Source organism: Ceratotherium simum, chromosome 28, assembly GCF_057802395.1.
Source record: "Ceratotherium simum simum isolate JZ-2026a chromosome 28, ASM5780239v1, whole genome shotgun sequence".
NCBI classification, from domain to species: domain Eukaryota; kingdom Metazoa; phylum Chordata; class Mammalia; order Perissodactyla; family Rhinocerotidae; genus Ceratotherium; species Ceratotherium simum.
In genome coordinates, this window is record NC_141927.1 from 8,069,867 (window position 1) to 8,086,810 (window position 16,944).

The 16,944-nt window shown below is 47.7% G+C and overlaps 3 protein-coding genes across 3 annotated transcripts; all 3 read left to right on the forward strand.

Annotated features, from left to right (window-relative positions):
- The first annotated feature begins 6,938 nt into the window (after window positions 1-6,938).
- LOC147913303 (ubiquitin carboxyl-terminal hydrolase 17-like protein 6) lies at window positions 6,939-9,348 on the forward strand. The gene is given in 3 exon segments (XM_087418243.1): window positions 6,939-8,160; window positions 8,163-8,303; window positions 9,158-9,348. Coding segments are annotated over 3 exon segments (1,515 nt in total). The 5' UTR covers window positions 6,939-6,977.
- Window positions 9,349-11,087: 1,739 nt separating this feature from the next.
- On the forward strand, window positions 11,088-13,711 carry LOC147913304 (ubiquitin carboxyl-terminal hydrolase 17-like protein 6). Its single transcript, XM_087418244.1, is given in 4 exon segments — window positions 11,088-11,482; window positions 11,485-12,522; window positions 12,525-12,665; window positions 13,521-13,711. Coding segments are annotated over 4 exon segments (1,512 nt in total). The 5' UTR covers window positions 11,088-11,340.
- A 1,737-nt stretch (window positions 13,712-15,448) lies between these two features.
- LOC101401789 (ubiquitin carboxyl-terminal hydrolase 17-like protein 6) lies at window positions 15,449-16,944 on the forward strand. The gene is given in 2 exon segments (XM_004440591.2): window positions 15,449-15,848; window positions 15,851-16,944. Coding segments are annotated over 2 exon segments (1,494 nt in total).

Below are 16,944 nucleotides of genomic sequence, written 5' to 3' on the forward strand. Positions count from 1 at the left end.
TCCATATTATTGGTACCCTGGGGAGTTTCCGCAGTTTGTGGTTTGCAACCATATGGACTTTGAAAATTGCATTACATTAATAATTTATGAATTTGGCAAAATGCCCTAGGTCCTGGCTCCGTAGCCACAGCTTGATCCCATCCTCCTGCCCTGGAACCTGGGCAGCAGTGGCCCCGCCCTAATCTCCCACCACAGCCTTGGGCCTCCTGGTGGCCTCTCCCCGCTCCAAGGATGGCGTGCCCCCCGTGATTCTCACACCACTGGCCTGAATTGCCCCTTACCCCCCCCCCACATAATTGGAGTAGCACTTGCAAGACTCACGACTAGCTTCCCAAGGCAGAATAAACTGCGTACTTTCTGAAAAATAAAGGTATCCCTTTCACAACTGGAGTTATTCCAATTTGCATAGACTCTTTTTAGTCCTGTTCTTTTAATTCTTAATCTGTCAATTGTCTCCTCAGCATTGCAGAGAAAATCCCTTGATATTTAGAGTGGAATCAATGAGAACTTATACGAGAAAGTGTTTTGTGTTGAATTTCCCCAACTAAGATATGTGTTAACTGCTCCTAATTTATACGGCCGTTTATTTCAATTAGGGATATTTTATGTTTTTTCATAAAACTCTGCAGAGTTTTTCCTAGATTTCATATTTATATCTCTTTCTTTGCGGAAGGAAGGATATTGTCAGTAACCCTTCTCCTCCATCGTAGTATTTTAGTTTATTGCTGTTAGACGTGAATGCTACCAATTTTGAAAGTTGGATTGCCGTAGTTGGAGTGTTGGTTGAAAGCAGCTGTTCGTTCCCAGACTTTTTCTCTGATTTTGCTAGGATGTGCCTCGTAGAGCATCGTATCACCAGCCAATACCAAAAAGGTTCAGGTGTAATTTCCAAGAGTGCACAGTGCCCTCATTTCTCATGTGTCATGGCCCTGGCAGTGTGTGCAGCACAGTGTGGAGAGGAAGCAAACCCTGGGGGCTCCTTATCAATTTCTCTGTTTTTGGAGGCAGGAAGTTGACCTGAAAGCATCCCGTTGGCTATACCAACGTGGAATGTTTCAGTCGACTGTAATTCTTGCAGAGAATCTGCACGTCCTTTGCCCTCCTCAGAGGCTGTGCATGATCTCCGATACTATAATGATTGGGAGTAGCTTCATCACTGGGTCGATGATCCTCATTGTTATCCTTGCTATTCACTGTTATTTTTATTATTTTACCTGTTGTCTTTATGGCTTATAGTTCTGGTTATCTTTAGTCGACAATGAATAGCCTTTCTCTATTTCTGAAGTCTTTCTGATCGACTGAAGATATGCAGGCAGGTTCCCAAAGAGACAGATATAGAGAGTGCAGCTCCCAGACTCTCCCTCTATGGCAAGGAACCTGTCTGTCTGAGGACGTTCCTGAAATATTTGTTGTTCATCTGGCAGGCGGAGGCCATTGCGTGCCAGAAGCAGAGAATCAGGATGGGTGTCCTTGGCTGCCTGAGTCTCTGGACAAATCTCAAACTACGTCCGAGGCCCAGCAGTGGCTTGCAGCTGCCAGAAAGACCAGTGTGGGTGTCCGTAGCGAGCCAGCGCCACCATAAATTTTTACCTTGAGCTCAGGGACCCCAGATTGGCTCTCGATGATGTTAAAGGCTAGTGAATGGTGTGCAGGAGCCCCCAGAATTTTTTCCAAGATGACCTGGGGGCACCGGAACTGCTCCTGTCTGCCTGCAAAGGCTGCAGAGGAAACCGTCCTCCTCGTGCAGAATTTTGTATTTCTGTTCCAGTGCCCAGGAACTGCCATTGGACAAAATGGTGGTGCGAGGATGGCTTCCTAACTGTGCCTGAGCTGTTGAAACTCTTCCAGGTCCCAATACCGGTCTGCCAGCAATTCGCCTGTCTCCCCTCAATGTCCTTGCTCCCTCATCTTGCGTTTCCACGTCTTCCTTCCTGGCGTGGGCTTTAGAGTCCTAACTACCAAGGTAGAGCAGTGTTAATTCTTCTAATGAATTGAGGTTACCAGCTCAATTCCTTGTAAGAAGGGAGACCTAAGGAACATGTGACTGCACACTAGATGCTCAAGCAAGGTCGTCTGAATGTAGTATGGCATGTTGTTTCCTGAAGGCGGTCCTGCTGAGACCCTGTTGCCTCCTGTATTCTTCTGTCAATGTACTGAGAGTAAGTGAATAATGTAGGCTTTCTGCGAGACCATGGGTGATCTTCACGTTAACCTACTGTGTTTGTATCGAGATGATGGTTGGCTGTCAGGGTTTGTGTGTCCTGTGCTTTCTTTCCCAGGCTGAGTACTAGTGGAAGTGATTCTTGAGCGAGCAGCATCAGCATCCCCAGGGAACTTGTGAGAAATAGAAACAGATGGATCCTTGCTAGACATCCAAACTCCTAATTCCCTGGTGTGGAGCCTTGTACACTGAAGAAATTTCTGTGTGCACGAGACTGTGAAAAGGAGTATTAGCTCAAGTGTTCTCCACTCTCGGCTGCCATTTGAAATCCCCTAGGTCGAAATAGGGAATGCAGTCATCTCAGCACTGGCGTGTGGTTGTTCAGTGGTGGGCCTGCGTGAATGGGGTTGTCAGAATCTCTAAGAGAGTTATGGGGCAGGACAGAGGCCATGAGACCAGACCAGGGCCTAAGTGCCGAAAGGAAGGAAGTCTGTCCCGGGTCCCAAGGAGACTGGATCACTTCAGAAGCTATGGCAGGCTGGGGTATTGCCAAAATGTGCCATCTTGACTTTTCCCTTCTTTTTCGTGACCTTGTGCGTTCAACCAGGGACTGCCCTCCTTGGAAGGCAAGGAATGCTGCTGACTGAAAGAAGCACTCGCCAACGGATGTCCTACAAGGAGGTAGGAGCAGTCATTTGTTCTTCCTACGGAAATGATCCTTACCGAGGCATGGGAATTTTCTGGATCCTACTCAGAGCTTTTCCCGAATGAGAAAATGGAGATCACAGGTGACTTAGGTGAAATCTTTGCTCACCACCTCCAGTGGATCTCAAACTTTGCTGCCCACTGTTATCACGTGGGGAGATTTCCAAAGCTCCCAGTGCCCAGGCCGCAATAAACACACCCTCAATTTGTATCTCTTGCAGTAGGCTTCAGGCACAGGTATTTGCTAACCACTCCGCCCTGAGTCCCCTGTGGGCCACCGTGCGAATAAGTCTGCAGGCAGGCTTGTCTCACTGAAATCTGCCTAAGATTCCCTGGGGCTCACTGTCAAAATGCATGTAATGATGCCATGGGGCTGAGTGTGCCTGAGAATCTGTGTTTCTAATCAGCCCTAGGTCCTGCCAAACATTGCTTCACCCAGTCACTTTAACTGGGATGAGTCAAAGAAATTTTTAAAATGGTCTGCATGCCTAGAAATCAAAAGTGTGTACCACAGGTCACCTTTGGGAGAATTTTATTAATATCAAAAGAACATTTTAAAACACAACTTTCTAATGACGTTTAATAACGAAAAGGATCAAAGCCATGAGAATATCCCGCATCAGGATTTCCACAGAAATAACCCCACAGAGTCAAAATATCTCATGCCAGGTCAGGGAACTCTTTCCAATTTGCCACGGACTATTTTGAGCCCTTTACCCATTTTCCCCAAATTCTGAAATCGGGGGAGAGATACAGATCCATTTCCTATTATATTTTAGTTGAGACCTTACCCCTGCAATCGAACTTAGCAGTATCCAATGGATTTCAGTGTCAAAAAACTTCCTATTCCAGTTTGATTAGCGCCCTTTGAATCGTCACTTCTGCTTCCATCATGAAAGAGGGCAGTGTTTGCCTGTGTGTGTCCACAAGCATCGTCTGGGCTTCCACCATGTGTAGCCAGAGCAGAGATGGGGAATGGCTGATTCGCGAGAAAAACCTTGCTCCTTGTGACTTCTCCTCCTCACTGGACAGTCAGTTCCAGGTGTCCTGGGGCGGGAGGACGTGTCTTCCTTGGCAGGAGGCGTCTCCCTCCAGTCACTCTCTTCAGAGGAAGAGGAAACCTGGAGGTCATTCTCCAGGACACTCAGTGGGTGGAGTGTCTCCGTTGTTCCATATTATTGGTACCCTGGGGAGTTTCCGCAGATTGTGGTTTGCAGAGGTTTGCAACCATATGGACTTTGAAAATTGCATTAAATTAATAATTTATGAACTTGGCAAAATGCCCTAGGTCCTGGCTCCGTAGCCACGGCTTGATCCCATCCTCCTGCCCTGAAACCTTGGCAGCAGGGGCCTCTCCCTGATCTCCCACTGCAGCCTTGGGCCTCCTGGTGGCCTCTCCCAGCTTCAAGGGTGGCGTGCCCCCCGTGATTCTCACACCACTGGCCTGAATTTCCCCTTACCAACCCTCCACGTAATTGGAGTAGCACTTGCCAGTCTCACGACTAGCTTCCCAAGGCAGAATAAACTGCGTACTTTCTGTAAAATAAAGGTATCCCTTTCACACCTGGAATTATACCAATTTGCATAGACACTTTTTGGTTCTGTTCTTTTAATTCTTAATTTTTCCATTGTCTCCTTGACATTGCAGAGAAAATCCCTTGGGATTTAGAGTGGAATCGATGAGAACTTATAAGAGAAAGTGTTTTGTGTTGAATTTTCCCTACTAAGATATGTATTAACTGCTCCTAATTTACACGGCCGTTTATTTCAATTAGGGGTATTTTATGTTTTGTCATAAAACTCTACAGAGTTTTTCCTAGATTTCATATTTAGATCAATTTCTTTTCGGAAGGAGGGATATTGTCAGTAACCCTTCTCCTCCATTGTAGTATTTTAATTTATTGCAGTTAAACATGAAAGCTACCAATTTGGAAGTTGGATTGCCGTAGTTGAATTGTTGGTTGAAAGCAGCCGTTGGTTCCAAGACATTTTCTCTGATTTTTCTAGGATGTGCCTCATAGAGCATCGTATCACCAGCCAATACCAAAAAGGTTCAGGTGTAATTTCCAAGAGTACACAGTGCCCTCATTTCTCATGTGTCATGGCCCTGGCAGTGTGTGCAGCACAGTGTGGAGAGGAAGCCAACCCTGGGGGCTCCTTATCAGTTTCTCTGACATTGGAGGCAGGAAGTTGACCTGAAATCATCCCGTTGGGTAGACCAATGTGGAATGTTTCAGTCGACTGTAATTCTTGAAGAGAATCTGCATGTTATTTGCCCTCCTCAGAGGCTGAGCATGATCTCCAATACTATAATGATTGGGAGTAGCATGATCATTGGGTCGATGATCCCCATTGTTATCATTGCTATTCACTGTTCTTTAAAGATAATAGAAAATTAATCTGTATGTCTCCTCTGATTTCAGAATTTAGGGAAAATGGGTAAAGGGCTCAAAATAGTCTGTGGCAAATTGTAAAGACTTCCCTGACCTGGGATGAGATATTTTGACTCTGTGGGGTTATTTCTGTGGAAATCCTGAAGCGCGATGTTCTCATGGGTTTGATCCTTGGGGCTATTAATGTCATTAGAAAGTTGTGTTTTAAAATGTTCTTTTGTTATTAATAAAATTCTCCCAAAGTTGACCTATGGTACGCACTTTTGATTTCTAGGCATGCAGACCATTTTAAAAATTTCTTTGACTCATCGAAGTTAAAGTGACTGGGTGAAGCAATGTTTGGCAGGACTTAGGACTGATTAGAAACACAGATTCTCAGGCAGACTCGGCCCCATGGCATCATTACATGCATTTTGATGGTGAGCCCCAGGGAATCTTAGGCAGACTTCAGTGAGACAAGCGTGCCTGCAGACTTACTCGCACGGTGGCCCACATGGGACTCAGGGTGGGGTGGTTAGCAAATACCTGTGCATGAAGCCTACTGCAAGAGATACCAATGGAGGGTGTGTTTGTTGCGGCCTGGGCACTGGGAGCTTTGGAATTCTCCCCACGTGATTCCAGTAGGCAGCAAAGTCTGAGATCCACTGGAGGTGGTGAGCAAAGATTTCACCTAAGTCACCTGTGATCTCCATTTTCTCATTCAGGACAACCTCTGAGTATGATCCAGAAAATTCCCATGCCTCAGTAAGGAACATTTCCTTAGGAAGAACAAATGACTGCTCCTACCTCCATGCAGCACATCCGTTGGCGAGTGCTTCTTTCAGTCTGCATGATTCTGTGCCTTCCATGCATGATACCTTCATCTCAGGCGTCTAGTCTCCAGAGCTGCAAAAAAATAAATGTCTGTGTTTTAAGCCACTCAGTCTGTGGATTTTGTTATGGCACCCTGAGCAGCGATACCAAGTACAAACAATAACACCTTAGGAACATTAGCACATTGCAAATGTGAATGCCTGGAATAACTTATAAGCACGTGCACACACTCACACACACACAGACACACACATACACAAACACAGAACATATCCCAGGATTCTTTATCTCTAATTTGGAAAGACTAAGACAAATGTATCCCCACCATCCTGATTCATTTCCAGCCTCAACATCCTTATATATAATCCTAAGAATTAAGCACGTTTTAGGTGTTCTGTAAATAGAAATCATTGAAAAGCATCCACTAGTCTCCCTGGGGGATAAGCGTGAGCACACCCTAAACCCTTAATCCAATCAAGTGTTTGTAGTTGATTGGTGGGTCTTGTACCTGATTGAGTGGGTGGAGCAAGCCATAAAAGGGCTGTGGAGTTGGGCAAGCCTGTAATTTGGAGCCTGTGTCAGGGAGGGAAGCATCCTTCTTCAACTTGAGGTCCCAGATGAGAAATCTTGTGAACCTTACTGCCAGAGACATGGAGACTGCTTCTCTCCACTGGGGGGATAAGTCTCAGTTTAATGTCTTTCCAAAACTCAAACCTTCTCAGTCAAATGTAAATGGTGCTGAAGTCCACTGGGGACACTCTCTACCTGAGAAGCCATCACCATCATCACAGACAGTTTGCAACGTGCGTGACGGTTTGGACCCTGTGTCAGCAGGGCTGGATCCCACAGTGAAACTTCCTCTAACTTGGAAGAGACCTTATGTGGTTGGCGCTGGGCTTCAGAATATGGGGAACACCTGCTATGTGAATGCGGCACTGCAGTGTCTGACATACACACCACCCCTGGCGAGCTATCTGCTGTCCCAGCAGCACTCGAAAACCTGTCAGAATCAGAGATTCTGCACGCTGTGTGCTATGCAAGCTCATATTACCCGGGCCCTCTATCAGCCTGGAGGTGTTCTCCAGCCCCTGCCAGAGCTTGTTACTGGCTTCCACAGACACCAGCAGGAAGATGCCCATGAATTTCTGATGTTCACTATGGATGCCATGCAGCAAGCATGCTTGCGTGAGTACGAGCACGTAGACCACCACTCTGATGACGACACCCTAATCCGTCAAATATTTGGAGGATATTGGAGATCTCAAATCCAGTGTCTCCACTGCCATGGCGTTTCAAACACTTTTGACCCTTACCTGGACATTACCCTGGATATCAAGGCAGCCAAGAGTGTGAACCAAGCCTTGGCACAATTGGTGAAGCCGGAAAAGCTGGATGGTGAAGATTCATATTATTGTAGTTGGTGTCTAAAGAAGGGGCCTGCTTCCAAGACGTTGACTTTGCACACTTCCTCCAAGGTCCTTATCCTTGTATTGAAACGGTTCTCAAATTTCACAGGCAGCAAAATGCCTAAGGAAGTGCAATATCCTGAGTATCTTGACATGCATCAATACACATCTCAGCAGAACGCAGGACCTCTCATTTACATACTCTATGCCGTGCTGGTCCACGCTGGGTGGAGTGGTCGTAACGGACACTAATTCTGTTACATAAAAGCTGGAAATGGCCAGTGGTATAAAATGGATGATGCTAAGATCACCGCCTGTGACATTACTTCTGCCCTCAACCAACACGCCTATGTCCTCTTTTACATCCAGAAGAGTGAATTAGAAAGAGACGGTGGGAGTGTGTCAGTAGGTGGGGAACAAAGATGCGTCATGTCTGACCATACGGGCATGGTTGCAGCCCAGTGGGAGCCTGAAAGAGACTCCAGCATCACAATGCCTGAGTCAGTGGAGCACACGGAAGACACTTCAGACAAGCAAGTCACCTTAGACCAGTGGAGATTCCAGCAAGTACACAACCTTCCAAAGCCTGAATTCAACCTCAGGAAAATAGATCCTGCCCTGCCTGCCCATGCGGTCATGATTCACCAGTCAAAATACAGAGATGGGATGAAAAAGAATGATCCTGAACAGGAAAACTACCCGCTCAACAAGTCAGCCAGGGAGATCTCAGCTCAGGGGGTGAGGAACGTTGGCAAAGTCCCTTGTCTTGGAGGGAGAGCCAGAGCTACCAAGAGGAGGAACAAGAAAGGGCAGAGGTCTCTGGATGTATTCCAGTCATCTCACTACAGGCTTTGATGCGCATGCCTGCACAGACACACACAGACACACACTCACTCACAAACACAGGCATATATAGGAAATATTGTGTGTTATAGGTGTGAGTAATCTAGAAATATTGAGGGACTATCTATCTGGGTGCGCTCACGGGATATGGCATTCAGTGTGAACTTGTGAGTACTGACTTTGAGGTCTAGCTGTCCACAGTGATGCTATTGGAGAAGGCTGGATTTATTAGGGGGTCTGAGGACTTTCCAGTTGTGCTGTGTTTGACTGAAGAGTCAGTTGGTGGGGGCTGGAATATTTGAATTTTTGCAAGTTGCTCCCTCCAAGACACATGGCCTGGGCCACACCCTCAAACCCCACGCATAAGCCACGTATCTGGATGTCAACTCCTATCCCAGCCTGCCGGCTGCTGGACCTACTGTGGACCGGGATGCCAAAATCAGCATCAGGGCAGCAGGCAATGACCTGCCCAGGTCCCACTGCAGACTTTCCAGACCCTCCCCAAGAAACCGAGACTCACTCCCTTCCAGGCCCCTAAGAAGAGCAATCAGAGACCACATCTGGGGGTTTCCCAGACTCCCCAGCCTTCACCACGGACAATTGGACGTAGACCCACTGAAGGATGCCAGGTGACCAGAAAGATTCATGCCCGGGGTAATGCCTTGACCTCCCGCCTCCACACAACAGACCTCAGCTGAATACCGCCCAGCCCTGCTCTGTGGCCCATCGCCCAGCACTGAACCGTGTCCTGGGCCAGCCCCTCACAATGCTCTTCAGGAGATTAGACAATGGCTGGTGGAGCTCCAGACTCCTGACTGCTCCCTCCTGCCTTCCAGCTGAGACGCCAAGCCCTCCTGAGCAGAGGCCTCCCACACTAGAGACGTCTGAGGGGCTCTGTGCCCGTGTCCCACTGAGTGTCCTGGAGAATGACCTCCAGGTTTCCTCTTCCTCTGAAGAGAGTGACTGGGAGGGAGACACCTCCTGCCAAGGAAGACATGTCCTCCTGCCCCAGGACACCTGGAACTGACTGTCGAGTGAGGAGGAGAAGTCACAAGGAGCAGGGTTTTTCTCGGGAATCAGCCATTCCCCATCTCTGCTCTGGGTACACATGGTGGAAGCCCAGACGATGCTTGGGGACACACACGGGCAAACACTGCCCTCTTTCATGATGGAAGCACAAGTGACGATTCAAAGGGCGCTAATCAACCTGGAATAGGAAGTTGTTTGACACTGAAATCCATTTGATGCTACTTAGTTCCATTGCAGGGGTAAGGTCTCAACTAAAAGATAATAGAAAATTAATCTGTATGTCTCCTCTGATTTCAGAATTTGGGGAAAATGGGTAAAGGGCTCAAAATAGTCTGTGGCAAATTGTAAAGACTTCCCTGACCTGGGATGAGATATTTTGACTCTGTGGGGTTATTTCTGTGGAAATCCTGAAGCGCGATATTCTCATGGGTTTGATCCTTTGGGTTATTACATGTCATTAGAAAGCTGTCTTTTAAAATGTTCTTTTGTTATTAATAAAATTCTCCCAAAGTTGACCTATGGTACGCACTTTTGATTTCTAGGCATGCAGACCATTTTAAAAATTTCTTTGACTCATCCAAGTTAAAGTGACTGGGTGAAGCAATGTTTGGCAGGACCTAGGGCTGAGTAGAAACACAGATTCTCAGGCACACTCGGCCCCACGGCATCATTACATGCATTTTGACGGTGAGCCCCAGGGAATCTTAGGCAGACTTCAGTGAGACAAGCGTGCCTGCAGACTTATTCGCACGGTGGCCCACATGGGACTCAGGGCGGGGTGGTTAGCCAATACCTGTGCCTGAAGCCTACTGCAAGAGATACCAATGGAGGGTGTGTTTGTTGCGGCCTGGGCACTGGGAGCTTTGGAATTCTCCCCACGTGATTCCAGTAGGCAGCAAAGTCTGAGATCCACTGGAGGTGGTGAGCAAAGATTTCACCTAAGTCACCTGTGATCTCCATTTTCTCATTCAGGACAACCTCTGAGTAGGATCCAGAAAACTCCCATGCCTCAGTAAGGAACATTTCCTTAGGAAGAACAAATGACTGCTCCTACCTCCATGCAGCACATCCGTTGGCGAGTGCTTCTTTCAGTCTGCATGATTCTGTGCCTTCCATCCATGATACCTTCATCTCAGGCGTCTAGCCTCCAGAGCTGCAAAAAAATAAATGTCTGTGTTTTAAGCCACTCAGTCTGTGGATTTTGTTATGGCACCCTGAGCAGCGATACCAAGTACAAACAATAACACCTTAGGAACATTAGCACATTGCAAATGTGAATGCCTGGAATAACTTATAAGCACGTGCACACACACACACACAAACACACAGACACACACATACACAAACACAGAACATATCCCAGGATTCTTTATCTCTAATTTGGAAAGACTAAGACAAATGTATCCCCACCATCCAGATTCATTTCCAGCCTCAACATCCTTATATATAATCCTAAGAATTAAGCACGTTTTAGGTGTTCTGTAAATAGAAATCATTGAAAAGCATCCACTAGTCTCCCTGGGGGATAAGCGTGACCACACCCTAAACCCTTAATCCAATCAAGTGTTTGTAGTTGATTGGTGGGTCTTGTACCTGATTGAGTGGGTGGAGCAAGCCATAAAAGGGCTGTGGAGTTGGGCAAGCCTGTAATTTGGAGACTGTCTCAGGGAGGGAAGCATCCTTCTTCAACTTGAGGTCCCAGATGAGAAATCTTGTGAACCTTACTGCCAGAGACATGGAGACTGCTTCTCTCCACTGGGGGGATAAGTCTCAGTTTAATGTCTTTCCAAAACTCAAACCTTCTCAGTCAAATGTAAATGGTGCTGAAGTCCACTGGGGACACTCTCTACCTGAGAAGCCATCACCATCATCACAGACAGTTTGCAACGTGCGTGACGGTTTGGACCCTGTGTCAGCAGGGCTGGATCCCACAAAGAAACTTCCTCTAACTTGGAAGAGACCTTATGTGGTTGGCGCTGGGCTTCAGAATATGGGGAACACCTGCTATGTGAATGCGGCACTGCAGTGTCTGACATACACACCACCCCTGGCGAGCTATCTGCTGTCCCAGCAGCACTCGAAAACCTGTCAGAATCAGAGATTCTGCACGCTGTGTGCTATGCAAGCTCATATTACCGGGCCCTCTATCAGCCTGGAGGTGTTCTCCAGCCCCTGCCAGAGCTTGTTACTGGCTTCCACAGACACCAGCAGGAAGATGCCCATGAATTTCTGATGTTCACTATGGATGCCATGCAGCAAGCATGCTTGCGTGAGTCTGAGCACGTAGACCACCACTCTGATGACGACACCCTAATCCGTCAAATATTTGGAGGATATTGGAGATCTCAAATCCAGTGTCTCCACTGCCATGGCGTTTCAAACGCTTTTGACCCTTACCTGGACATTACCCTGGATATCAAGGCAGCCAAGAGTGTGAACCAAGCCTTGGCACAATTGGTGAAGCCGGAAAAGCTGGATGGTGAAGATTCATATTATTGTAGTTGGTGTCTAAAGAAGGGGCCTGCTTCCAAGACGTTGACTTTGCACACTTCCTCCAAGGTCCTTATCCTTGTATTGAAACGGTTCTCAAATTTCACAGGCAGCAAAATGCCTAAGGAAGTGCAATATCCTGAGTATCTTGACATGCATCAATACACATCTCAGCAGAACGCAGGACCTCTCATTTACATACTCTATGCCGTGCTGGTCCACGCTGGGTGGAGTGGTCACAACGGACACTACTTCTGTTACATAAAAGCTGGAAATGGCCAGTGGTATAAAATGGATGATGCTAAGATCACCGCCTGTGACATTACTTCTGCCCTCAACCAACACGCCTATGTCCTCTTTTACATCCAGAAGAGTGAATTAGAAAGAGACGGTGGGAGTGTGTCAGTAGGTGGGGAACAAAGATGCGTCATGTCTGACCATACGGGCATGGTTGCAGCCCAGTGGGAGCCTGAAAGAGACTCCAGCATCACAATGCCTGAGTCAGTGGAGCACACGGAAGACACTTCAGACAAGCAAGTCACCTTAGACCAGTGGAGATTCCAGCAAGTACACAACCTTCCAAAGCCTGAATTCAACCTCAGGAAAATAGATCCTGCCCTGCCTGCCCATGCGGTCATGATTCACCAGTCAAAATACAGAGATGGGATGAAAAAGAATGATCCTGAACAGGAAAACTACCCGCTCAACAAGTCAGCCAGGGAGATCTCAGCTCAGGGGGTGAGGAACGTTGGCAAAGTCCCTTGTCTTGGAGGGAGAGCCAGAGCTACCAAGAGGAGGAACAAGAAAGGGCAGAGGTCTCTGGATGTATTCCAGTCATCTCACTACAGGCTTTGATGCGCATGCCTGCACAGACACACACAGACACACACTCACTCACAAACACAGGCATATATAGGAAATATTGTGTGTTATAGGTGTGAGTAATCTAGAAATATTGAGGGACTATCTATCTGGGTGCGCTCACGGGATATGGCATTCAGTGTGAACTTGTGAGTACTGACTTTGAGGTCTAGCTGTCCACAGTGATGCTATTGGAGAAGGCTGGATTTATTAGGGGGTCTGAGGACTTTCCAGTTGTGCTGTGTTTGACTGAAGAGTCAGTTGGTGGGGGCTGGAATATTTGAATTTTTGCAAGTTGCTCCCTCCAAGACACATGGCCTGGGCCACACCCTCAAACCCCACGCATAAGCCACGTATCTGGATGTCAACTCCTATCCCAGCCTGCCGGCTGCTGGACCTACTGTGGACCGGGATGCCAAAATCAGCATCAGGGCAGCAGGCAATGACCTGCCCAGGTCCCACTGCAGACTTTCCAGACCCTCCCCAAGAAACCGAGACTCACTCCCTTCCAGGCCCCTAAGAAGAGCAATCAGAGACCACATCTGGGGGTTTCCCAGACTCCCCAGCCTCCACCACGGACAATTGGACGTAGACCCACTGCAGGACGCCAGGTGACCAGAAAGATTCATGCCCATGGGTAATGCCTTGCCCTCCCGCCTCCACACAACAGACCTCACCTGAATACCGCCCAGCCCTGCTCTGTGGCCCATCGCCCAGCACTGAACCGTGTCCTGGGCCAGCCCCTCACAATGCTCTTCAGGAGATTAGACAATGGCTGGTGGAGCTCCAGACTCCTGACTGCTCCCTCCTGCCTTCCAGCTGAGACGCCAAGCCCTCCTGAGCAGAGGCCTCCCACACTAGAGACGTCTGAGGGGCTCTGTGCCCGTGTCCCACTGAGTGTCCTGGAGAATGACCTCCAGGTTTCCTCTTCCTCTGAAGAGAGTGACTGGGAGGGAGACACCTCCTGCCAAGGAAGACATGTCCTCCTGCCCCAGGACACCTGGAACTGACTGTCGAGTGAGGAGGAGAAGTCACAAGGAGCAGGGTGTTTCTCGGGAATCAGCCATTCCCCATCTCTGCTCTGGGTACACATGGTGGAAGCCCAGACGATGCTTGGGGACACACACGGGCAAACACTGCCCTCTTTCATGATGGAAGCACAAGTGACGATTCAAAGGGCGCTAATCAACCTGGAATAGGAAGTTGTTTGACACTGAAATCCATTTGATGCTACTTAGTTCCATTGCAGGGGTAAGGTCTCAACTAAAAGATAATAGAAAATTAATCTGTATGTCTCCTCTGATTTCAGAATTTGGGGAAAATGGGTAAAGGGCTCAAAATAGTCTGTGGCAAATTGTAAAGACTTCCCTGACCTGGGATGAGATATTTTGACTCTGTGGGGTTATTTCTGTGGAAATCCTGAAGCGCGATATTCTCATGGGTTTGATCCTTTGGGTTATTACATGTCATTAGAAAGCTGTCTTTTAAAATGTTCTTTTGTTATTAATAAAATTCTCCCAAAGTTGACCTATGGTACGCACTTTTGATTTCTAGGCATGCAGACCATTTTAAAAATTTCTTTGACTCATCCAAGTTAAAGTGACTGGGTGAAGCAATGTTTGGCAGGACCTAGGGCTGAGTAGAAACACAGATTCTCAGGCACACTCGGCCCCACGGCATCATTACATGCATTTGGACGGTGAGCCCCAGGGAATCTTAGGCAGACTTCAGTGAGACAAGCGTGCCTGCAGACTTATTCGCACGGTGGCCCACATGGGACTCAGGGCGGGGTGGTTAGCCAATACCTGTGCCTGAAGCCTACTGCAAGAGATACCAATGGAGGGTGTGTTTGTTGCGGCCTGGGCACTGGGAGCTTTGGAATTCTCCCCACGTGATTCCAGTAGGCAGCAAAGTCTGAGATCCACTGGAGGTGGTGAGCAAAGATTTCACCTAAGTCACCTGTGATCTCCATTTTCTCATTCAGGACAACCTCTGAGTAGGATCCAGAAAACTCCCATGCCTCAGTAAGGAACATTTCCTTAGGAAGAACAAATGACTGCTCCTACATCCATGCAGCACATCCGTTGGCGAGTGCTTCTTTCAGTGTGCATGATTCTGTGCCTTCCATGCATGATACCTTCATCTCAGGCGTCTAGCCTCCAGAGCTGCAAAAAAATAAATGTCTGTGTTTTAAGCCACTCAGTCTGTGGATTTTGTTATGGCACCCTGAGCAGCGATACGAAGTACAAACAATAACACCTTAGGAACGTTAGCACATTGCAAATGTGAATGCCTGGAAATACTTATAAGCACGTGCACACACACACACACACACACAGAGACACACACATACACAAACACAGAACATATCCCAGGATTCTTTATCTCTAATTTGGAAAGACTAAGACAAATGTATCCCCACCATCCTGATTCATTTCCAGCCTCAACATCCTTATATATAATCTTAAGAATTAAGCACGTTTTAGGTGTTCTGTAAATAGAAATCATTGAAAAGCATCCACTAGTCTCCCTGGGGGATAAGCGTGAGCACACCCTAAACCCTTAATCCAATCAAGTGTTTGTAGTTGATTGGTGGGTCTTGTACCTGATTGAGTGGGTGGAGCAAGCCATAAAAGGGCTGTGGAGTTGGGCAAGCCTGTAATTTGGAGACTGTCTCAGGGAGGGAAGCATCCTTCTTCAACTTGAGGTCCCAGATGAGAAATCTTGTGAACCTTACTGCCAGAGACATGGAGACTGCTTCTCTCCACTGGGGGGATAAGTCTCAGTTTAATGTCTTTCCAAAACTCAAACCTTCTCAGTCAAATGTAAATGGTGCTGAAGTCCACTGGGGACACTCTCTACCTGAGAAGCCATCACCATCATCACAGACAGTTTGCAACGTGCGTGACGGTTTGGACCCTGTGTCAGCAGGGCTGGATCCCACAAAGAAACTTCCTCTAACTTGGAAGAGACCTTATGTGGTTGGCGCTGGGCTTCAGAATATGGGGAACACCTGCTATGTGAATGCGGCACTGCAGTGTCTGACATACACACCACCCCTGGCGAGCTATCTGCTGTCCCAGCAGCACTCGAAAACCTGTCAGAATCAGAGATTCTGCACGCTGTGTGCTATGCAAGCTCATATTACCGGGCCCTCTATCAGCCTGGAGGTGTTCTCCAGCCCCTCCCAGAGCTTGGTACTGGCTTCCACAGACACCACCAGGAAGATGGGCATGGATTTCTGATGCGCACTATGGATGCCATGCAGCAAGCATGCTTGCGTGAGTCTGAGCACGTAGACCACCACTCTGATGACGACACCCTAATCCGTCAAATATTTGGAGGATATTGGAGATCTCAAATCCAGTGTCTCCACTGCCATGGCGTTTCAAACGCTTTTGACCCTTACCTGGACATTACCCTGGATATCAAGGCAGCCAAGAGTGTGAACCAAGCCTTGGCACAATTGGTGAAGCCGGAAAAGCTGGATGGTGAAGATTCATATTATTGTAGTTGGTGTCTAAAGAAGGGGCCTGCTTCCAAGACGTTGACTTTGCACACTTCCTCCAAGGTCCTTATCCTTGTATTGAAACGGTTCTCAAATTTCACAGGCAGCAAAATGCCTAAGGAAGTGCAATATCCTGAGTATCTTGACATGCATCAATACACATCTCAGCAGAACGCAGGACCTCTCATTTACATACTCTATGCCGTGCTGGTCCACGCTGGGTGGAGTGGTCACAACGGACACTACTTCTGTTACATAAAAGCTGGAAATGGCCAGTGGTATAAAATGGATGATGCTAAGATCACCGCCTGTGACATTACTTCTGCCCTCAACCAACACGCCTATGTCCTCTTTTACATCCAGAAGAGTGAATTAGAAAGAGACGGTGGGAGTGTGTCAGTAGGTGGGGAACAAAGATGCGTCATGTCTGACCATACGGGCATGGTTGCAGCCCAGTGGGAGCCTGAAAGAGACTCCAGCATCACAATGCCTGAGTCAGTGGAGCACACGGAAGACACTTCAGACAAGCAAGTCACCTTAGACCAGTGGAGATTCCAGCAAGTACACAACCTTCCAAAGCCTGAATTCAACCTCAGGAAAATAGATCCTGCCCTGCCTGCCCATGCGGTCATGATTCACCAGTCAAAATACAGAGATGGGATGAAAAAGAATGATCCTGAACAGGAAAACTACCCGCTCAACAAGTCAGCCAGGGAGATCTCAGCTCAGGGGTGA